The sequence below is a fragment of the Notolepis coatsorum genome, assembly GCF_963971535.1.
Source record: "Notolepis coatsorum genome assembly, chromosome: 7".
In the NCBI taxonomy this organism is placed as follows: Eukaryota; Metazoa; Chordata; class Actinopteri; order Aulopiformes; family Paralepididae; genus Notolepis; species Notolepis coatsorum.
The window spans coordinates 8,919,034-8,943,266 of NC_140171.1; the positions used below are offsets into that span (position 1 = coordinate 8,919,034).

At 45.0% G+C, this 24,233-nt stretch overlaps 2 protein-coding genes across 2 annotated transcripts in view; one reads left to right on the top strand and one right to left on the bottom strand.

Annotated features, from left to right (window-relative positions):
• LOC311231881 (interferon-induced protein 44-like) overlaps positions 1–24,233 on the top strand; it is a 45,042-nt gene that overhangs the window by 2,050 nt on the left and 18,759 nt on the right. The gene's annotated exons all lie outside the window — the stretch shown is intronic.
• Positions 1,082–20,141, bottom strand: LOC311232030 (uncharacterized protein). Its single transcript, XM_084318696.1, has 3 exons — positions 19,970–20,141; positions 15,683–16,167; positions 1,082–2,565 (listed from the first exon to the last, which is right to left on the bottom strand). Exons 2-3 carry the CDS (start codon positions 16,161–16,163, stop codon positions 1,520–1,522), a joined length of 1,527 nt encoding a protein of 508 aa, XP_084174822.1. The 5' UTR covers positions 16,164–16,167; positions 19,970–20,141; the 3' UTR covers positions 1,082–1,519.

The following is a 24,233-nucleotide window of genomic DNA, read 5'->3' on the forward strand; positions in this document are numbered from 1 at the left end:
CCCTGGTGACTTGGTCACATGACCTCTGCTATCCCTGGTGACTTGGTCACGTGACCTCTGCTATCCCTGGTGACTTGGTCACATGACCTCTGCTATCCCCGGTGACTTGGTCACGTGACCTCTGCTATCCCTGGTGACTTGGTCACGTGACCTCTGCTATCCCTGGTGACTTGGTCACATGACCTCTGCTATCCCTGGTGACTTGGTCACGTGACGCTGCTATCCCCGGTGCATGGAGTTATTTTACTAAATATGTTTCGGTCAAAAAACCTTCAAAGGAATTTGATACTATATGACAAGAGCTCACCCCAAGTTGCACCAATTAATTGTTGTGTCAGTAAACACAGTGCTGTGGTGGTGAATCCCTCGTGTTCTATGGCTGTACAGTATATAGAATACATGCAATGTATGAAATATAAGCCATTCTACGGCTACCTTTAATATACTAGGGTAGTACATTACGTTCTGCAATTTTCCTGGCTCCAAAAAGCACAGCTAACCGATTAATTAAAGGTGCTATAGATAACATTCAGCCACTAGATGGCGCACTACATCGCACAACATTAATTTTGGACCTACACATAAAAATAAATTAAAAAAAGGCAATACTTTTATTCTGCACCTTTCTAAAAAGCTCTAAAAACATGATTACTAGTCTACATAAAACGTATCTATAGCATAACACCTTTAAAGTTAACTGACTGCTTGTGTCCCCCTTATGACAACCCAAAGGGCAATACTTCTGAACAGCATGTTTGGGTGTGTTCGTCTGAAAATTTCAAACCCTGGCCATACAGTAAGGAGTACCTATGTCATTTTTCCTCACCGCCCAATGACATTTCAGAAATGCCAAATAAATATGAAGTAGGCAAATATCCATTTTCCATAATATGTCCCCTTTAAAAAGATGGAATTCCTCTTTTATACTAGTCATCAATTTGGGTCCAGTGACATGTTAACTGTCCAACACTAACCATCAAGTCATGACACCAGTTAAGCATTACTGCGGTTGTTGGAGGTTAGTGACTGCCAATTGTCGGACCAAACTTTCTAAACAAAAACCATGTGATTAGGTCAGCATTTTATTTTCATTTTCAAATTAATTTCATTTTGAATCCTGACAAACATGTGCACAAACATAATCTCATCATTCCCACTTGGGCTTGTTATGAAATACTATAGACTACGTTTTCCAATTCACTGGATGGTGATTAATTATGCGCCACTGTGGGCTACCATCACCTGAATTATGCATGCAATGTATTTTTTGTATCACAACATTATTTGTCTAGGTTGAACTTTCCAGCAGTGAAAATAATAACCTCACAATGATGGAAAATTGCACATTTGTAAATATATGGGAAAAGTTAACAAAAACTGCCCAATCAGCTTCATTAAATGCAAGATTCTTTGGGTATTTTCCAATTTAATTCTCACCTCATAACGAGCTGTTCAAGGGTTCACTTGGAGGCAGACTGAGACACCCTCAAATAAGTCAACAAAAACTGCCCAATCAGCTTCATGACATGAATGAGTTTGTGCTCGGCGAGGTTACTCTTGTCATTAAAACCCTTGCTGCACACGTCGCAAGTGTAGGGTTTCTCGGCCGTCTAAGTTTGTGTTGCTTTAATAAAAACTGTGTCGCAAAACACTTTCCACACTTCTCACAGCAGTAGGGTTTCGCGGCCGTCGGAGTACACTCGTGAGCATCTCGGTGTTCATGTTCGGTAAAGCTCCTCCCACACAGGAAGCAGTGGATAGGCGTGTCTTTGGAATGACTAGACTGGTGTCTCTTTAACTGCACCGGTTGAGTGTAACTCTTCCCACACTGATCACAATGATAAGATTTCTCTCTTTTAGGGTTTTCCTGCTTTGACGTGACACCACACTTGTGTACCGACAGATGGTGTTTTAGCCTGAAGGCCTTCTTACAATGTGGACACTGGAAAGGTTTCTCTCCCGTGTGAATGCGCTGGTGTTTCCTTAAGTTGCTGCTGTCTGTGAAGTTTTTCGAGCACTGTGGGCACCGGTAGGAAGGTTTCTCTCCCGAATGAACCCGCAGGTGGAACTTCAACTTCCCTAACTGTTTGAAGCTTTTCCCGCACTCTTCGCACTGGTGAGGCCTCTCTTCCGAATGACAGAACATGTGTACTTTGAGATAACCCTTTTGAATAAAGCTCTTCCCGCAAATGTCGCACATGTACAGTTTCTCTCCGGTGTGAAGAATCAGGTGCTCTTTGAGGCTGGACTCTCTTTTGAAACCGTTTCCACACTCTTCACAGCTATAGGGTCTATCTGCAGAGTGGGTGCTCTGGTGTTTTTTGAGGTCTTGTGGGCAATAAAAGCTCTTCTCACACTGCCGACAGTCGTAGAGCCTCTCCCTGGGGTGGGTGAGCCTGTGTTGCTTGAGGCTCTCATCTGTGCAGAAGGTCTCGTCGCACTTATTGCACTTGTGCTTTTTTTCTCTGGGGTGACCCGGCTTGTGCTCTTTGAGCCTCTTCTTTCTCACAAGGCCTTCTCTGCACTTGGGTTTGGCTGCAACTCTCGCCTTCTTTGTTTTCTTATCTGGAGAGAGAGGGAGAGAGAGGGAGAGAGAGAGAGAGAGAGAGAGAGAGAGAGAGAAAGAGAGAAAGAGAGAGAGAGAGAAACAGAGAAACAGAGAAAAAGAGGCCTTTTAATGCCACCATTTAATAAAATGTAAGGCCAGTATTACACTAAAGAATAAACATTCGTATAGGCATACTCTTCTGAGTATATACATATATTGTCAGTTATGTATATAAAATAATCATTAAGGTAAAATGAGAATTTCTGGTTGAGTTAAAGAACATTTGTCCAAATGTGTTTATTAATGTGAAAGAATATTTGTCCTTTAAGAACAAACAACCTTTTGGGAAATTAGCTTATTTGCGGTCTTCCCCAGAGTCAGACAAGAAGATGGGTAGCCTTCTCCTCTCTGTATGTGCAGTACAGAGACCTGCAGCGCAAGCTAGCATACAAAATTACTGGAAGTGGATACGGACCATTAGCCTACCATCAAAAGTAACAAAATACACTTTCCAACAACTCCAAAACTGTCTTATTTACATGTTGTGACTTGTGAAACAAAACTACCTCTGTACAACCTATACAGTGTGTTACACAATACTCGCCTCTAGGCAACCTTTTTAAACAAACTATTAAAAAACATTGGCATCTTCTCAGTTCTGATCCAACATTGGATAAATCTTTTCAGATCCCCCCTAGACTAGTCTACAGGAGAGCACATAACATCAGAGACATTGTGTTTAAATCAGACCTGCCTCCTAAAAAAACACACCATTTTTAGATGACCTGCCAGATGGAAACCGACGTTGTGGTTTGTGTGCTCAATGTCACTTTACAGAAAAATGCACTGTTTTCTATCACCCAACAACTGGGAAAGAGATAAAAATAAGAGGCAAAATAACATGTACAACTACCAATGTAATCTATATGCTTAAGTACCATGTGGTAAGGCATATGTCGGAGTCGGTAAGAAAACACGTGCTTTAAAAACACGTATTGCTGAACACAGGAGTACGATACGGAATGGGGATGAAAAAAGCCCATTAGCTTTACATTTTAAAAAGGCACACCACAATGTATCATCACTAAAACACCTTGGAATGGGCGGCTAGGTGGTGCAGTGGGCAAGGCACTCACCACCAATGCTGGAGACGCTGGGTTCGCGTGTTCGAATCCAGCTCTCCACATTGTTTTCAGTTTGGCTGGTCGTCCGTACTAATACAATTGGCAGTATTAGAGGGTGGGAAAGCTGATGGGTGGGTCCTGGGCGTTGTAAACAGAAAAAATACTCCTACAGTTCGGTCGGGGCACCTGCTCAGCGAAGGAAGGATCTGGGGGGAGGTAGTGTGACCTTCCACACGTTACACTCTCCCAGTGAGAATCTGAGCTGCCAGACTGGCTTCCAGCTGGCTGCGCATGTGTCGGAGGATAGCATGTGATAGTCTCCGACCTCTCGGACCAATAGTAGGGGGAGTGAGGCAACAACCAGGAAGGGAGTTGGGAATTGGCATAACGACTAACAGTATAGATTACAGTATAGATAATCTCCTACTGAGGAGAGAAGTATGGTGGATCCATTATCTTAAAACTATGGCACCAACAGGACTCAATGAGGACTTTGACATTAGACCTTATTTGTAAATTTTACTTATAGAGGGAGACAGTCAATAGACTTTGTTGTGTTTTTTCATTTTTGTTTTCAGTGGCTAGGACTTGTACCTTACACACTGCTGCCTATCTGTAAATTATGTCTTAATACTGTGTTTAATATAGTTATATATTCGTACTGGCAATCGCGTCTCGCTCTTCGCCATATTGAGATATACCTCATCTCCAGTACCTACTGTACTTCATTAACGAAAACAATGCACCCATGCACTTGACCAGGCCCCGCCCCAGTGTCCCCCTATAAGACACTGGACATTGGTCACACTCGCCCTTCCTCTTTTTGGTTTTCCATCATGGACGTGGAGTGCATTCCATGAACTAGCTGTTATGAAATGCAGAGAGAAATTGAACAATGTTGGGTTTTCGCCGGAGATTTGCCAGCCCCTGGAATCTTCTCGGCACGTTCCAACGGCGCGCCGGCCCTGTCCTGGGGTTCCTCGTCTTCTGCCAGCGGATCGAGGGACGTCGCGCGGCGGCTAGCTGTCGTGGCTAGGTCGCGCCAAGGTAGGGTCTGCGCCACTAGGCATAACAATGCTGGCGTTAGTGATGCTGCTCGGTGTCCCGTGAGACAACCGAGTTGTGTATTGGCGCAAGGGGCAGGATATCTGGGTAAACGTTGTCGTTTTCCCGGTTATCCTGGAGCGCGCGGCTAACGCTATGCTACGATGCTGGGTTACTGTTCTGTTTGATTCCCCGCTGAGGGCTGTCTTTTTTAAAAAAAGGTCTTCCCTCCTCTTAACCATTCATGCTGACGGTCAATCGGTGTCTACTGTTTGGAGTGTTGACGGGGGCTTGTTTACCTTTTTCATGGGTGAATGGGCTGAGGCCTAGGGCTGGTGTGCTTTTTGTGAATATTATGAATGGTGTGCGGGACTGGTGTTTCTCTGGTCTGTATCCCCTTAACGTTGTGTGTATGGGCTAGCCCATTCTGCAGTGTGTTGGTGGAGTTTTAGTTCATTTATTCATTAACCCCTTCATGGGTGCACACCACAGTGGAGGTTGCTGGTTGCAACCACCACTGGTGCTCCGTGCTTGTGAAGCAGGTGGCATCAGTCCATTGCCTCTGGCATGTTGGAACAGTGCCCCGCCCGGCCGACGCCATGAGGTGAGTCGGCCCGGCGGGTGGCTGGTGGGCTGTTACGGTCTAGAATTAGCAGCGATGTAACTTTGTTCGAATTGCTGTTTTTTCTGTCAAAAATGGTGTCAGGGCCTTGAAGGCCAGCCGACGTCGAAACATCGCGCGAGGTTTTGACGTTATTAGCTTTGACCTAGCCGCAAGCTATAACCGCAGGGAGGGCTAGGATGCTGTCAACGCTTGTTTACAGACATCTTGGTTGGATTAGTCTCCCTTTGAGGGGGTGAGAAGTTAAAAAGAAATGTTTCCCTCCTCAGGGCTCTCCTCTCCGCAGAGGGACTTTGGTCTTTCCGCTGTAGCGCGGGCGGTATTTGACCTAGGCCCCATACCGCCTCACACCGCGCAGCCAGAGGTGAGAGCACGGCCTCGCCAGCGGCTGTGGCGAGGCCCTCAACCAGCGGCCATGTTTCGGCCATGAGGGATCAGCTACATTAGATGAGCACTCCCTAAAAAACCATCGCAGTCTAGCTGTGTGCAGCTCGCTCTCCGGTCACTCCCCCCCCCCAACACCAGCGGGATAAGGGCTCTGATTTGTTTCCTTTGGCTGCGGGCCGCGTGTCTTCAATGAAGCGCAAGCGGCCCCACGTTTCGCTTCTCATGGGGACAGGGGCTGACACCCAGTTGATGGCTGAGACTGGGTCTGTCCGTGAGAATGTTGTGCTGTCAAGCGGCTCCCACACCACACATTCTGCCGCCTATCTACAGTTCCTAGCGGACCAGCGCCAAATGGCGGCAGGTGCGTTTTGAGAGTATCATCACATATGGCTACAGCAGTACCATATGTCGAGGTGGATGGAGAGAACGCTGAGGCGGGGACTTGTGTTTACACAACCCCACCCGTTTTCAGGTTTGGTACAGACCCTATTGTCAGAGTCACCAGCAGTGACAGCTCTGGTCAACGAGATCCAATCTCTGTGGGTGAAGCAAGCCATCGTCGTGGCGTTTCCTCCCGGTATTATCTGGTGCCAGAGAAATCGGGAGGGGGGGATGTCAGACCCATGCTGGACTTGTCCCATGGAAGGTTCAGCATTTTGGACCGTCTCCCGCCTGTTGAACACTGTCAGGTGGGGGCCTGGTTCTCCTCCATAGACCTGTAGGATGCGTATTCGCATCCCCGATCTTCCATCCTAGGGCTTACCTACGCTTCCTTTGCAGGGTTTAGCGTATGAGTACCAGAGGCTGCCGTTCGGCCGTTCTGGCTCCCCGCATCTTCACCAAGTGCGTGGAGACCGCACTGGGGCCTCTGCGTCGTCAGGGGTTACGAAGTGTATTCTGTCCTGGACGACGTTCTGGTCCTTGGCGGTCAAGGTAGATCGTCAGGTCTCATACCAGGCAGGTGGTGGAATTCCTCACCAGCCTGGGGTTTGCTGTAGACTGGAAGTAGAGTACTCCTCTTCCCAGTCAACGGGTGGAGTACTTGGGCTTATTCTAAGCTCAAGGTCTATATGGGGATCCCTCTCGGAGCATGTTATCGACACGCTCGGGAGGTTCCGTCCTAGGACGGTTACGGCGCTGTCCGTGATGCGCCTGCTCGGTATGATGGCATCTGCTCATTCCGTGGTCCCTCTTGGCCTCCTCTTCACCGCATGAGGAGTACAGAGGTGGTTTTTCCAGTATGGAAATAGACCCGGTGAGAGGCAAGTGGAAGCGGCTAAGGTTCCCATGTCAGTACTGGGGGACCTCGCCCTCTGGGACGCGTCGGGCCAACGCAGTAGGGGGCAGCTGGCAAGACCATGCTGCCCGGTCTGCGCTACATTCAATGTGTTGGAATTGAAGGCAGTCCTTCTGGTCCTCAAATGGTGTTTTGATCAGGACGGACAATACGACGTCAGCGTCGTATATCGACAGACAGGGAGGAGTACGCTCCCCCCGTCTGCACCGGGCGGCGGTCGGCTGGCTATGGGCGTTCTCCATCTGCGCAGCCTGAGGGCTCTCCACATCCCCGGCAGGGTGAATGTGGGTGCAGGTGTGATGTCGCGGGCGGTCCTCACCCTGACGAGTGCGGATTACGTCCGGACATAGTCGGGCAGGTCTGGGACCGATTCCGTGGCCGCCCGGGATTCTGTACGTTTTTCCCCCCATACATCCGATAGGTCAGTTGTTGGTGCGGATACGTCGGGAGCGCAGGACCTTGGTCCTGATCGCGCCGGACCGGGGCACGGCTGTGTGGTTCCCGGTCCTGATCCAGCTCTTGATAGCCCCGCCGTGGCCTGTTCCTTGGTCGTCGCGGGCCCTCTCTCAGGCGCACGGGTCTCTGTGGCAGTTCCCTGTGCTGGGCCAGCCGCTGATGGTTTGGCTGTTGAGAGGGTGAGTCTGGAGGGGATGGACCCTTCTGTGGTCGACACTATCCGGAATGCGCATGCTCCCTCCACTATCGCGGTTTACGCGGGTAGGTGGCGTATGCAGGTGTCCTGCCCCCTGGACGCTGTCCTTTCCTTCCTTCAGTCTATTTTGGATAGACTGTCGGCTTCGACGCGGCTATATCCTCTTGTCATGTGGGGTTTGAGGGCGTTACGTTGTTCAGCCACCCTCTTGTGAAGCACTTCCTTCTTGGCGCTCGGCGCCTTAAGCCGGTGAAACGTTCTCTGTCTCCGAGTTGGGACCTCCAACTGGTCCTCGGCCGGTTGTCTGAGGCCCTGTTTGAGCCTCTTGAGCAGGCGTCTTTGGAACAGCTGTCTTTCAAGACTGCATTCCTGCTGGCCATCACCCCCGCTAAGCGCGTGGGTGAGCTTTGTGCTCTCTCGGTGCGGCCTGAGTGCTTGTCTATTCGTGTGAATAGCGGTGCGACTCTGAGGCCTAATCCAGTCTTTGTGCCAAAAAATATCCTGAGCTCTTTTCGCTCCAGGGATATTGTGGTTCAGGCGTTTCATCCGCCTCCTCACGCTGGTGAGTTAGAGGCGAGCCTTCACCTGTCGTGTCCGGTCTGGGCTTTGGGGGTTTACCTCAGCCGGACTCAGGACCTCAGGACTACCGATCAGCTCTTTGTTTGTTGCGGTGGCCCTCGCGCTGCTGAGGCACTGTCCAAACAGCGCCTGTCACATTGGTTGTGCGAGGGCATTGCCCTTTGCTACACGTTGGCTGGGCTGGCCCCCCCTGGGGGTGTCAGGGCGCACTCCACTTGTGGGGTGGCGGCCTCTGCCGCCTTGTTAGGGGGGGCCTCGGTGGAGGACATCTGTGCTGCGGCCTCCTGGTCCTCCCCGGGTCCCTTCGTTAGGTTTTACCTCATGGACATGACTGGGGGTTCTGTCTCCCAGGCGGTTCTGAGGTCTGGGACCTCCCCTGCGTCCCGCCCTTCGGTGGGTTAGCAGGGGTGTGTGCCACGAGGTGATGTGTCACACGTGGTCCCGCCTGTGCTGTGCGTTTTTAGGAGTCTCTAGTTCCCTCTTTTTCACACTTTGGTGGAGTTGACTGCCGCTACATCTTCACTAGGAAGGGCGGGTGGACGGGACTCCCCTCCCCCCTGGTGGTAGGGCTTGCGGGTCCTCAGGGGGTACATTTGTCGGGCCACGCGTCTGCTCTGCCCCATATCTCAATATGGTGAAGAGCGAGACGCGATTGCCAGTACGAATATATAACGAAAGGTTATGTATAACCTAGTTATATGAGTACTGGCTGAGCGTCTCGCTCTTAGCGCGCCCTGAGGTCCCTTGGTTGGGTTTTTCTGTGATGGAAAACTTTTTCCCGAGGAAGGGCGAGTGTGACCAATGTCCGGTGTCTTATAGGGGGACACTGGGGCGGGGCCTGGTCAAGTGCATGGGTGCATTGTTTTCGTTAATGAAGTACAGTAGGTACTGGAGATGAGGTATATGATATCTCAATATGGCGAAGAGCGAGACGCTCAGCCAGTACTCATATAACTAGGTTATATACATAACCTTTCGTTATTTCTCAAAGAAATCTCCTAAAAAATGTCAAATGAAAAGATAAATTGTTACCTAATCATGTATCAAATGTATCAATCATGCAAGTCTTGGGACCGCCCCTGATCACCAGGTGGGGCTGATATTCAATCTATTTCACTTCCTGTATAAAAAGATGTCATTTTGTGTTGTATTCATGCTTGAAGAAGACCGGAAGGGGCGGTCGAAACGTCGCATCTACTGCCTTTTTGTCAATTAAAACACCTTGGAACAACAAGTGAGTTGCGAGCCCCGCTTTGTCTTATGTATTACTGTTTTTACAGTTTGGCTCAGCACCAACAAACGGAGGATGTGCGTTAGGATTGCATCAAATTGCAATGCAAAAATGTAATCTCAACATATCAATCTGTGTGGGGTTGCATTCTGTTCGGACAAACATAAAAATGATTTGTGCAAAGTTTGGGAAAGATTCGTTGAGATTTAGAGGTAGCACACAGCATGTGAAATATATGAAAATTTGCCTTTTTGGGCGTTTTACTAGATAACATTTTTGATTTTTTTATTTGAAGTCTTTATTTCGAACATGCAATGAATACAACAAACAATAACAAAAAAAGAAAGAAAAACAACTCAATCTGCATGTTCGAAAAGGAGTAGGAAGAAGTATACACTTATTTAATCCTACCCCTTTTCCACTACTCAAATGAGTGTACTATTTTAAACATAAAAAAGAAAAGAAAAAAAAATATATATATATGCAAAACAAAAAACTATATATGTATAAAATAAAATAAAATAGAAAACAAAATAAAAATGTAAACACCCGTGAATATCAAGTCCCTTCCTCATCCCTGTACCTTGTGAACATAATTTCCTTATACATCAGTTTGAATTGTCTCATGTTTGGACATTGCTTTAGCACCACATTTAGACTGTTCCACAGTTTCACTCGACATATTGAGATGCAGTGTTTTCTCATGGTAGTGCGTACGTTTAGCACCTTTAAATTGTGTTCTCCCCTCAGATTATAACCCCCCTCCCTATCAAAGAACAATTCTTGAATGTTTCTTGGAAGTGCATGACTTTTTGCTTTATACATTAATTGTGCCGTTTTAAATTCCACAAGATCATTTAACTTCAATGTCTTTGACTCCAGAAACAATATGTTAGTGTGATCACGATAACCTGCAATGTGAACTATCCTTATGGCCCTTTTTTGGAGTATAAAAAGTGGTTGTAGTGTAGACTTATAATTGTTTCCCCAGACTTCAGCACAGTAATTTAAATATGGTAAAACTAGTGAACAGTAGAGAATGTAGAGTGATTTTCTATCCAGGATGTGCTTTACTTTACTCATGACTGAAATGCTTCGTGAGAGTTTAGATTGGACATGTTTTATGTGAGGTTTCCAACAGATTTTATGGTCTATTATTACACCTAGGAATTTATTTTCATAAACTCTTTCAATAATCACATCATTTATTTTAACTTGTACCTGAGTATCCAATCTACAGTTTCCAAACAACATAATTTTAGTTTTGCTCAAGTTCAATGATAATTTGTTTCTATCAAACCATTCCTTCAATTTTCAATTTCTTCATTTCAGATGTGATGACCTCTAAAAGCTGCTGGACATTCTCACCAGAAAAAAAAAGATTAGTGTCATCCGCGAATAAAATACATTTAAATATATTGGATACTTTACATATCTCGTTAATGTACAAGATGAACAGTTTTGGACCCAACACTGACCCCTGGGGGACACTACAAGCAATGTCCAAACATTCAGATTTATAATCTCTCATTGTCACAAATTGTTGTCTTTTATTTAGATAGCTTCTCACCCAGTCCAATACTACCAAACTACTTTTGGGCGTTTTACTAGATAACATGACAAGGCAATTTAAAAAAACGGCAAGAAATAGTTTTTGAGAACACCATTTATTAACCCTAACATTTAAGAACAAAATGTTTGATAACAACATTGAAATAGTCTTTCAAACATGTCTCAAGTATCCTAGAGTCCTAGACCTGGTCCAGCTTGCGCTTGCAGCAGTGAAGATGTGGCTGTGTTGAGCGGTCATGCTCAACTGCCTGTAGCACATTCTGCAGGTGCTCCTCGCTCCTGGCTGCTGCCACAAAGGTGGGTGTGTTCTCAGCCGGTGGAGCAGCTGTTTCATCTGCATTGCTGTCTTCATCACTTTCGCTTTCCAACACCACCGCCATGCTGGACCTCGCAGTCATCTCCTGCGGCTCCTTGGTAAAGCATGCCTGCTGCGCTGCTTCACGCTCCTGTCGCCACTTCAACTTGGATTGCAGATTGGCATCCAATTCTCCAAATGTGGCCACTCTGTCGCCCTTCATGCTGGCCAGGAAAGAAATGTCCTCTGGATCACAGATCAGCTCCTCGGCATTTGGAGACCACAGCGGGAATGTGGCATCCAGCTTGTGCTCCATTGCGTCCACCAGTCGAGCTGTAGCCTCACTGGAGCGCCTGGCCTTTGGAATCTGCCGCAGCTTGTTGCCAGCATCGACAAGCGCCACCATCTTGACGCACGCTCGACGATCACTCACCATTGGAATATTGGCCTTTCCATAAAATGGCCGCACCTGCTCCAAAACGTCCTTAGCCGCATGGAACCGTGACAAGGCTCCGGTCAAACCTGGCCGCTTGGCATGCAGTTGCGTGTCGCAGTTGTACAGCATGCACCGCAAGATCTGGCGACCACTTGGCAGTTGGGCACCAGTGATGATGGCATCTGCATCGGTTATGCTGGGGCCCAGACCAAAGACCAGGCTGCGGCTGCTCTGGCGGGAGCCTAAGGGCGGCGACGCCATCTTGTGAGAGCTGGATTCTGTGGTGGGTGATGGTGGAGTTGGGGGAATTGAGTAAACTGTGATGCAGAGCCACACAGGCAAAGCTATTTATAGGCCCATCCCGCCAAAAATTGCAGGACCAGGTGCGAGATGTAACAATGTTGCAACACACACACACACACACACACACACAGACACACACAGACACACACAGACACTAACAGCAGGCCATGTTGGGGGTTGGACAGCATGTACTGATGTACCGTTCCACATCTAAATCACCTCGTATTGCAAAAATATTTTGCATGTATTGTTTTTACATGGATGGTAACACTTTTAGCACCCATACAAATCAATACGCTGGAAATGTGTATTTTGATGCACCCTAAATTGTGCATTATTTATTTTTTCTTAGTGACTTGTGTATTTACCATGTGTAGAGATAACAGTATCTCTACCGTTCAAGCATTGAAAAAGAATAATAAATTCAAGGTACCGGCACCGTACATTTTCAAATGATACCCTACGAGGGCGGCTAGGTGGTGCAGTGGACAAGGCGCTCGCCACTGACGCAGGATATGCTGGGTTCGAGCCCAGCTCTCGGCGTTGCTACCAGCTTGGCTGGTCGTTCATACTAACACAATTGGCAGTGTTAGGGGTGGGAAAGCTGGTGGGTGGGGATTGGACGTTGTGGACAGCGACTCCTACAGGTCGGTTGGTGCGCCTGTACAGCAGAATCAGGAAGTAGCGGGGGCAGCGTGAGCCTCCCACGCGTTACTCCTCGCCACTGAGAGATTGCGCTGTACAGGTGAAAAGATGCGACGGCTGCCTCCTCATGTACCAGAGGGGACACGTGATGCAAGGCTTTGTCCTCACTGCAGCCGACCAGTGGGAGGCATGGTCTAGCAACGTTCGAGACAGGGGAGGGGAGAATTGAAGGGAGAATTGGCGAGGCGAAATTGGGATGGGAGAAAAATAGAAAAATAAGGAGAAAAAGTGGATAAAAAAAAATTATACCCTACGATACCCTAGTCCTAAATGGAAATAAACGTTCAAGCTTTACTCTGTCATCCTTCAAATAAACGTTCAAGCTTTACTCTGTCATCCTTCATCGCCTTCAAATTCTGACTCAAACAACTCTTCTGGCTCGTGGATACAAATTATTGGGTTGTGATTAAAAAGGGTTAAAATTACTATTGGTTCTGAACATAATCTAAACCGTTATATATATATATTAGTGCTGTCAGGCGATTACATTTTTTTATCTAATTAATTACAGGATTTGTAATTAATTAATCGAATTAATCGCATAACCATTTTATGCCTGATATTCTATAATCATATTTCAAATTGCATGTGTCCGGATGGCAGAATTCAGTACTGTATCTACAAAACCTTCTGTTTAATCATCTTCCATCTATTAATTTGCTTCGATTTTTCAGGTCTGGTCAATTTGAGCATAGTGTTATTCACAGTCAAAGATACAAATTTTTTTTTATTGATATTCTCATTTGGTTCATTACAATTTACTCAAGCCTAGTAACAGACACAGTGGGGCGGCGTGTGGGGTAGAGCGGGTCGTCCAATGATCGAAGGGTTGGTGGTTCGAATCCCGCTCAAGCCCATGTCCATCCCACTGCCGTTGTGTCCTTGGGCAAGACACTTAACCTACTTGCCTCGTATGAATGTGTATGCATGTGAATGAATGTTGGTGGTGGTCGGAGGGGCCGTAGGCGATGATTATTCGCCACGCTTCCGTGAGTCTGCCTCAGGGCAGCTCTGGCTGCAATTGTAGCTTATCACCACCGGTATGACTGTGTATGAACGAATAATGGACTCTGTAAGCGCTCTGGGGTCACTGGGGTGTCACGAAGAGCGCTATATAAATCCAATCCATTATTATTATTATTATTATTAGTATTTCTGACACTGGGAATATATTCCCTGAGATCCATAGATGTCCCTAGAATCAGATACCAAGAACATGCAAATGGACCATATAAGTCTGTAAATGTGTATTCTACGTTCTTATGGAATGAATGAGATAAAAAAAAGTTATTAAAAAAATATATATATAATAATAATTTTTATTTATTTCTGTAATTATTTTCATAACGCGATCATTTGCTGTGTAATTAATTAATCTAATTAACGCGATAAACTGACAGCCCTAAAAATTACTATTGGTTCTGAACATAATCTAAAGCGTTATTTATATATAGTATTTTTTTTAAGGTATATTCCTGCCATTGCACTTGACCATGGTGCTGGCATTGCAACTGGAGTTGGTCCCCGGGCACCACACTGTGCGACTGCTCCTAAAATAAGATGGGTCAAATGCAGAGGATTTCCCCAAGAGGATTAATGAAGTAAAAATTAAAGATGCTGTAAGTGGTATTTTTCTTTTGTTAAAATAAGTGATTTATATGTTAAAATTAGAGCTGGGCCGTTAACGGCGTTAACGTGCTGCGTTAACGCTATACTAGTATCGCGCGATAATATAATTAACGCATTAATCTAAAAAAAAAAATAATAATAATTAACTTTTTTTTTTACCCTTATTTACCCAGGGTAGGTTCGCTGAGCACAGATGCTCTTTTTCAGGAACGCCCTGCTTCACATTCACACAGTTCCATTCACACCTGGGAGTTGCCACCATTGGCCACTGAGCAACTCCACTGGAGCAGTTGATTCAAGCCATGTCACATAGTTCAAGTTTGAAATGATTCTTTCTGTTTTGCTCCTGAGAGTGCTAGATACTGTACTGTACTGGTAATATTATTTATTTGTGTTAACTTCTGAATAAAACAACTTATTAAACACAAGTACATCTTATTGAACATTATTTTGATATTTCATTACCAATTATCATAGCAAAACAGCTTTTTCAAACAGTCTGTAATGCATTTTGGAAACGGGAGATGGGCTCATGGTGTAATGGGCCACCTGGCCTGAGAAACATAAGGAGGAAAGAAAAAGTAAGGACTTACTTCTGGTCATTATTTGGGTAGAACACACATATTTTGAATGCCTTCGGCAGTTTTTTTTTTTTTTTGAGCCATTTTAATCTAGATTAATCTAGATTAAATCCAGGATTGCAGATAGATTAATCTAGATAAAAAAAATTAATCTATGCCCACCTCTAGTTAAAATAATAGCTCTACATTCTGACAGCCATCACTGACATGGTGGTTGGTCAGTAACATGGGTCTCCCAGTCCCTCCGCTCTGCAGTAAACAGAAAATAAATTTTCTGGTATCCCGTTCCCACTTTATCCAATCAGGATAAAAAAAAAAGCTAAAATAACAAATAAAAACTAGTTTTAAACAAATATGTCTGCCAGTGCACTAAACAAATGTGGCGTGGCAAGATTTCTTGAAATAAGTAAAAATATCTAGGGTTCTCTCTCCTGATTGAATTAAGTGGAAAGGGATACGAGAAAATGTATTTTCTGTTTACTGCAGAGTGGAAGGACTGAGAGACCCATGTTACTGACCAAACACTCTATATCAGTGAGGGCTGTCAGAATGTAGAGCTATTTAACACTTATTTTAACAAAATAATACCACTTACAGCACCTTTAACTTAATTACAAATAACTATTTAATTTGTAATCCATCCACAATCCACTTCAGCAGCCAATTCAGTCACTTACCTCCGTCACGTAGCTCTGGCGCTGCCATCCCACAATCCTCCTCTTCATCGTCTGCATTTGACTCCCCGTCCTCGTCTGCCTCTCTATGTTTCTGGGTTGTTCTGCAGTCAGAAAGGCTGTGCTCCTCACTTAGTCCTCCTATTATTGCTTCCTCCTCCTCTTCCAGTTTAACTTCAACGTGTGCGTCGCTGTGCTGCTGTGTTCTGAAGGAGTCACAGAGGCCGTTCTCTCTGCTCAAAGCTGAACTCTCGTCCAAGCGATCTGCATCCTCCCCGGGTGAATCGGATTCCACTCCTGCACGCATGCGATTCAAATCTGGTCCGCAACAATCGTCTTCATTGTCCAACTGCGCTAGGAGACTCGTTTCCATGCAGTCCAAGAAGCCCTTCTCCTGCTCCAGTTGAGACCATTTCATGCAGTCCACCAAACAGACAGACAGTCCTCTCAAACCGAGGCGTGGCGCGGTACGAGGGGAGGCCATATTTCTGGGGAGAATAAGGGAAGAAATGTCAGTTCACTTTACTTGCCGGTAAAAATTCAAATCCCAAAAAGGAGAGCCATGGCTACATTCTGTAATGCCACTAACGACCCCTCTCTGAGGTAGCTCCACGTTTGCTGTAAGGGAGAATAACTTTGTGGACAGTGTGACAGTGCCCAGTAGAGATGTGCTACAATATCTACATTTGTAACACTCTATGCATTTCACAAAAGGTTAGCTGAGGGGCACTGTATTAATTAAGATAATGTAGGGAAGCTAATTGTTAGCATGTTACAAAAGGCCACAATCTGATGGGACCACCTTGAGGTATAGCCCCTTTCGTGACTGCGGTGCTGGGGCTCTACCGCAGTCACTCTCAGGTAGACCGCAACCATTTTCAAAAGAAGGTACCAAGCGTGATCGGGGGGCTCGGGTGTGTCAAAAATATATCAGATATGAATTTCAAAGATACCCAAGCGTACAATATGGGTTTAACACAGCTTTACAGTGGGGTCTGGAGGCTCGGAGTTGCTAATAAACAGTTTAAATCATTGTTACAAACCGAGTGGTACTTACAGAGCGAGCCGCGTATTTCCGCCATTGGTGTCACCGCGCATGCGCACCAGGCATTGTACGCTGGGTATCTTTGAAATGTATATGATATATTTTTTACACACCCCGAGCCCCCCGATCACGCTTGGTACCTTCTTTTGAAAATGGTCGAGGTCTACCTGAGAGTGACTGCGGTAGAGCCCCAGCACCGCAGTCACGAAAGGGGCTACTTGAGGTAAGGAATGTGATGTGTCGCTCGTAGATATTAGGAGATAAACTGTTCATCGAGGAACTCCATCCTTGGCAGGTGGAAGTACTTTTAGACTTAAGGGGCAGTTCACCCAAAATAAAAAAAATAAAACTTACCCAGACTGCTATCTATCCATCTAGATGATCGTTTAGGCGTGATTTCCCTAGTTTGCTGTCACTACAATACAATGAAGCTGAATGGCACTCGATTTGTGGTGCTCAAAGCCCAAAGAATACATTTGAAAAACTAAAAAGCAATGTCCCTTTTCAAGAAACATAAATCAAAGAGGCAGTCATGTAATCTATTTTATTGTATGATAATATGTTGCACTGGTAATGATTATCGTGTTATTAACTGAGCATGCCAGGCGTGTCTAACTACAGCCAGTGGTGCGTTATTGAAATCATCTGGGCTTGCACGCACCACTCCCGGCGCGTGCGCATTTAATGTCCCCTCGCTTGAGCACAGACTAAAGACAGTGCCTAATTGCCTCTACGAATGGAATGTAACACATGTCTTCACAACAAGTTAGGTGTGAATGTATCTGAGAACGTATTTAACACACCTGACGACCGGCGCTATTGATATGCAAATAGCGAGTACTTATCTGGGGTTGCACAGAGTGCAACCCCGTCCCATGAAGAACGCATGCCTGACTACAGCCTATAACAACGTCCCACACCTCCCTGACTGGAGTAAAGGCTACTGGTAACTTTACATAGTCTGAAACAGCACCGAAAAAATTTTGACCAAATATTGTGCGGGTGGTGCTGGTGCCACCTACGGAGAAAGTTGTGCCAATGCCACTAAGATAAGATAAGATATTCCTTTATTGATCCCCTTGGGGAAATTCAGGCGTCATAGCAGCATGGGGGAGGGGAGGTACAGGTATGGGCAGGGTAATAGTAGAAAAACATAAATATAGGCAATAAGATTTTATCTGAATATATAAAATCATTAATAAATAAATAATAAAGTGTAAACAACAAAGGTGATCATCAGACATTCCTAATAGTTCTCGAGTTCTGCAGCCGTTAGTTCTCCAGCTGCTGGCAGTAGTCCATGCAGTAGTCCATATGGAGCCTGAAGGACTGGCCGAGGCGGTTAGTGGAGTGTCGGGGGGTATGAGTCTGTGGCTGAACAATGTGCTCCTCATAGAGGGGGTGGGAGGGGTTCTCCAGGACGCCTGTTCCTTAATGATAAGCAAGCAGTGCAAGAATGCGGAAGCATTCTACCGTAGTGGCGTGCGGTAATGCGCCTTTCATTTTCCGCCGCCCAGCGCCCAGGTGCGTGCACCGGCGGCGGCGTGCTCGCTCAGGTGCGTGCGTGCGCCGGCGTGCTCGCGCGAGGTGCCCGCGCATGCGCATGAGATCCCGCCTTGGTTCGACACGAGCGGAGCTCAATATATATAAGTCACCGCCCCTTATTCAGTATCGAGAAATAGCTCAATTGGCAACACTGCATGGCTGTGGATCCTACAGCTCGTTTGCTGGCGAGTTCGAATCCCATAAAATATATTTTTTTTAACGTGATTTTTTTTTAACGTGTATTCTTTCGCCGGTTAAGGTTAGGCATGGTTAAGGTTAAGGTTAAGGTTAGGCATTGTTTCGGAGTTGGTTAAGGTTAGAACGGTTAAGTTTAGGCGCTGTTAAGGAGCTGGTTAAGGTTAGAGTTTGTCAAAGAGAATGGCAATATTCTTTCTATGGTTAAGGTTAGGCATGGTTAAGGTTAAGGTTAAGGTTAGGCATTGTTTCGGAGTTGGTTAAGGTTAGAACGGTTAAGTTTAGGCGCTGTTAAGGAGCTGGTTAAGGTTAGAGTTTGTCAAAGAGAATGGCAATAGACAGCCTATTTCCGCGCGACAGCTCCCAAAGCGGGCCTGAAAAGAAAGGCGCTTTACCGTAGTGGCGTGCGGTGACGAATGCTTCCGCATTTTTGCACTGCTTGCTTATCATTAAGGTAGACGCCTCCAGGACAGCGGCCAGCTTCCTTCTCATCCTCCTCTCTGCCACCAATTCTAGTCTGACCAGCTCGACTCCCACCATGGAGCTTACAGTACCTTCCTCACCAGCTTATTCAGTTTGTTAGTGTCCCTTGAGTTGATGTAGCCCCCCATCATACGGCAAGGAAGAGGACGCTGGCTACTACAGACTGGTAAAATGACTGCAGCAGTCTATACACACATTGAGGGCTAGATCCACAAAGAATGGATTGCACGGAGCAAGTTGCACCCTTACTTACAATTCATTATGAATTGAAGATGGGGGACCCTGATGTAAACAAGACTAAAGTCTTTCTCTGGTCTGCATCCCCTTAACAATTGTGTGTATTGAGCCATACTGTATTGTACCCATTCTGCAATCTGTTAATAAAATGTTCATTCAATCAATCAGCGCAGTGATTGATTGAATTAAAATTGTATTAACAGATTGCAGAATGGGTACAATACAGTACGGCTCAATACACAATTGTTAAGTGGATGCAGACCAGAGAAAGACAGACTTTCGTCTTGTTTACATCAGGGTCCCCCATTTTCAATTCATAATGAATTTTAAGTAAGGGTGCAACTTACTGTAAATGTACTCCGTGCAATCCATTCTTTGTGGATCTAGCCCTCAGGAAGAACAGCCTGCTCTGTCCCTTCCTGTGTTGTCCGACCAAGTGTACTCCAAGAAACGTGTATGTCTCCACCATCTCCACTAGTGATAGTTAGTCTAGAGCCTGAAGTACACCTGCAATACATTAAATAGCAATACCTTGAGGCTTGCCTTATAGGGACTGCTACCTTATCCTTTCATTGAGCTTTAACATAACACAACGATTCAATATCCCCAATGACATCACTGGTGTCCACATTCAAACTAATTTGAATTCAAACTGTCAAAACTAATTGAATGTGTGCAAAACTGTTTAGAGTTTTTGGATGTGTGTGAGATTATGTGCAAAATAAATCAACATTGTTTTTTATAAATGCCCCCCTTTAACTTTAACCTCTCTGGTCTTTGCTTACCAACTCAACGGCGAGACTTCGTGGCAGCAGCAGAATCTCAAAACAATCGGTAACTAATTCTCCGCGATACGTTCTTAGTAGGCAAGTGTATTTCATGCAATAAGTTATGTCATAACTCATAAGGCAACTTAACGTTAGCTGAACCAATAAATAGAAAACGAACCACAGTCTGTTAAAAACACCACTCGGTGAAAACATGGGAAATCAAAATGGCTCGCAGCGCACAGTGGACTTCCTGGTTGGGTACTTGATCGGCGCTTGTTTTCCCCCAATGGGCTCAAGGAATAGAGAGGAGGTGGGTTCTAGCGAGTATTTTGCACCAATCAATCAATCGCTGCTAATCTGGTAATCTGACAAACTACACTGAATAATAATAATAATAATAATAATAATAATAATAATAATAATAATAATAATAATAATAATAATAATAATAATAATAATAATAATAATAATAATAATAATAATAATAATAATAATAATAATAATAATAATAATAATAATTAACGTAATCTGTATAGCACCTTTCATACAAGAATTACAGCCCAATATTTTACTGCTGTGAAGCACTCACAGCAGTAAAATATACCAAAAATAAAAAATAAAAGCAATGCAGAGAACAAGAAAAAGGGTAAAAGCAATGCATGTAAAAACAATACAAATCCCAACACCTTGTGACCAATATCACTTTGTCTTGTTGTTAATCTTGGTTTACGGCAGTGCTTCTCAAACTTTTTCTCCCCCTTTGGCGGACCAAAATATTTTGGGCCCCCCCCCCCCCTCGCCCCAACAAAATAGTCATGAAATGCGGGCCATGTTTAAATTTATTGAAATAACACCAATATCGTGACCTTTCAAATTGACAACACCTTCCCTCGCGAGAGCCACCTTGCCTCGCTGTGAAACAGCACTGCAGAATGGTCAGCTCCCATCTCCTCACACAGCGCAGAGAACAGGCGCGCTTTCAGGGGTCGGGTTTTGATGAAATTTACCACGTTTATAACTTCTGTCAAAACCTCATTCAGCTCAGGGCTAAGCTGTCTTGACGCTGGCGCCTCTCTGTGAATTTACAGTGCGTCCATTGCGCGTTTGGCGAGACCCCCTTGATGAGCGCCTGTAGCCCCCTCCTTTTTCCTGCCATGGCCTGCGCACCATCAGAGCAAAAGCCCACACAGTTCTCCCATTTCAGTCCATGTTCTGTCAGGTAACTGTCAATAATTTTGAAAAGTTCATCAGCTGTCGCTCTGTTTTTGACATATTTGCAAAACAGCAGATATTCACTCAGTGACTGGGAATTTACAAAGCAAACATAGGAAATAAGAAAACAGTCTTTATTGCTGTCAGTCTTTGACAAGGCAACACGCATGTCATCCTCAAGGCTCAACTTGGCCCTATATTTTGTTTTCAGAGCTGTCATGGATGAAAAGCCAGCTTCACACAGATATGTGGTGCTGAATGGTATCAACACCTTAACTGCTGCATCATGAGATACTTGGTACTCAGCACCACACTCTGAAACTAGCTCTCCAGGTGGTATCAGATGAGATTTCAATGAGTTCTTCCAAGAGTTTGGATGGAGATGTGTCAGGAAGCTTTGTCTCAATGTTGTCTGTAAAGTTTTTTTTTATCCAGAGTAACTTGGTGATCCTTTTCTGTGTTTTATTAAATAATGATTTTCAGATTTTGAGAAATGGTCAAACTTATCCAAATATGGCAACAGATAGCACTTTAGTGATAATTTTCTGTAATCCAAAACAAAACAAAACAAAATCTCAACCCCCCCCCCCCCCCCCCCCTCCTGGGGGGCGCGCCCCACACTTTGAGAAACACTGGTTTACGGTATGATGAATTGAAAATGGGGGACCCTGATGTAAGACGAAAGTCTTTCTCTGGTCTGCATTCCGTACATTCCGGACAGCGAGCCTCACCCTAGGGATGCAAATCGATGCCTTTGTCTTGGGTTGCCAACTTGCCACCCGTCCCTTAAAATACGGAATCGTCCCGTAATTGGAAACTAAAACACGCGTTCCGTATTGAACTGATACGGGACGCACCTTGTCCCGTATTTTAAGGTTGCCAGTATTGTGAGAGAAATGAGCCAGCCGACCCAATAGCCTAGGGTCCAGCTGCAGCCTCGGAGATTGTTCCAGATTGGGCAACTTCCGCCCGCTCCCACGACATTTCTCCCGGGACAGGACAATGTGCGCTGATTGGCGGAAAGTACGGAAGTATCTCGAAGTATGTCTGACGTTTCCCTACGTTAGCGAACGTTAAACGTTGTATTCATAAGATAAGATAAATTCAGCAGCATGGGGAGGGCCGGGGGGAGGGGAGGTACAGGTAGTAGAAGACATAGAGGTACAGGTCACATAATTATAGTACAGTGGAGAAGTAAAAATAGAATAAAAAGGCAGTGTAAACAATATACAATATTATTAACTCTAATAATAACACGCCTCGCAGGCTCATTATAATACGAGAGCCGTGGGTCTGCATTGTATAGAGCGGATCCCCCGGCCGTATTCAAGCGCTGGAGCGCTTTGCGATGGATCAAAATTAGATAGGAATCAAATGTATTGTCATCATACAGCACCTATAGCTATATAATGGAATAGACTGTATTAATATAGTAGTAATAATAGTAGTTGGCTAGTTGCGCGCTTCTGGCCACCTCCCGCAGTGCGCGCATACACACATACTGTATACAGTACGTGCAAAATTAGTTGTCAAGAGCCAATCGCACAGGTTGCCTCATCTCATCTGGCTCTGCAAATAAATCTAGAGTCTGAATATCATATATAGCCTGCTGATGATCTCTCTCGAGTCAAATCCATTCTGAGAACGGAATGCAGTGCCCGCGATGCGGGTCTTGATTGATTGATTGATTGAAAATTGTATTAACAGATTGCAGAATGGGTACAATACAGTACAGCTCAATACACACAATTGTTAAGGGGATGCAGACCAGAGAAAGACTTTCGTCTTGTTTACATCAGGGTCCCCTATTTTCAATTCATCATAACATATGACATACACGACATACAGATAGACAGTACTGCTACATCTATACATTTATGACATACCAGATTTGCAAATACAGTATTGTTTGTGATACAAAAAGAGTCCAGAAAAGAGAGTATATACATTTGACGTAGAAACTGTACATTGGAGAAGGTTGGGTAGGTGGGGGGGGGGACTGTACATTGGAGGTGGTTGGGGGGGGGGGGGGGGGGGGGTAGGAGGGGTGGGGGGGGGGGACACTGTACAACTGTACAAGCAAAACTGTACATTGGAATATTGACAAAACCATACTTGGTCATTTACTGTACATTGGAGGGGGTTGGGTTACAACACAGGAGCAGAGTATAAACAACAGTACAGGAATGAGAAACAGTCTGGTTTTAACATTTTAGTTTATTTCATGCGGATATGATCTGTAATACCTGATCGGTACAATATCTACTAACCTGATCAATACAAGCCCCCCCCCCCCTCTCGTCAGCGCAGACGTACTTGCTTTTGATTTTGACGTTCAATGTCAGACGTACTTCGAGATACTTCCGTACTTTCCGCCAATCAGCGCACATTGTCCTGTCCCGGGAGAAATGTCGTGGGAGCGGGCGGAAGTTGCCCAATCTGGAACAATCTCCGAGGCTGCAGCTGGACCCTATTGAATAGACTTGTACAGTACCCTAAACACTGTTTAGTGTTTTATAATGGTAGATCAGTATGGAGTGATGTACAGAATTATCTAAGGCAAGACAGCACCCAATATCGAAGAAAAAACATTTGAATCATATCACTATGCCACATTCCCAGTTTGTTACATATAAACTAAGAAAAAATATAATTATAAGTTTTCTGAATTTTATGTTTATATAATGCAAATGAGGCACTTCACCATTAAATATGCACACATTTGCATGTATCGCCAAGACTCGCGCCAACATGGATAATGCCAGATTCAAAAACTTGGTTTCATTTTGTTGATACATTCAAAACGAAAATTCTTATATAGGGGATTGTGGCTATGTCCTCTTATCACATCAGGAAATACTGTCTATGGTCATAAAAAAAGTAATTGTTCGCCTAGTTTTGGTATAAAATGTACTATAAACCCGGCTATGAATGATATATCAACAAACCCCTCCATACCGAGAAGCATAATATGGATGGGAAGAAATGTGGAAAGTTTGGTGTGTAGGTACTAGGGAATGGAGTTCCAAGACTTTGTGTGTAAGTAAAATGCATAAAAACTAGTTTT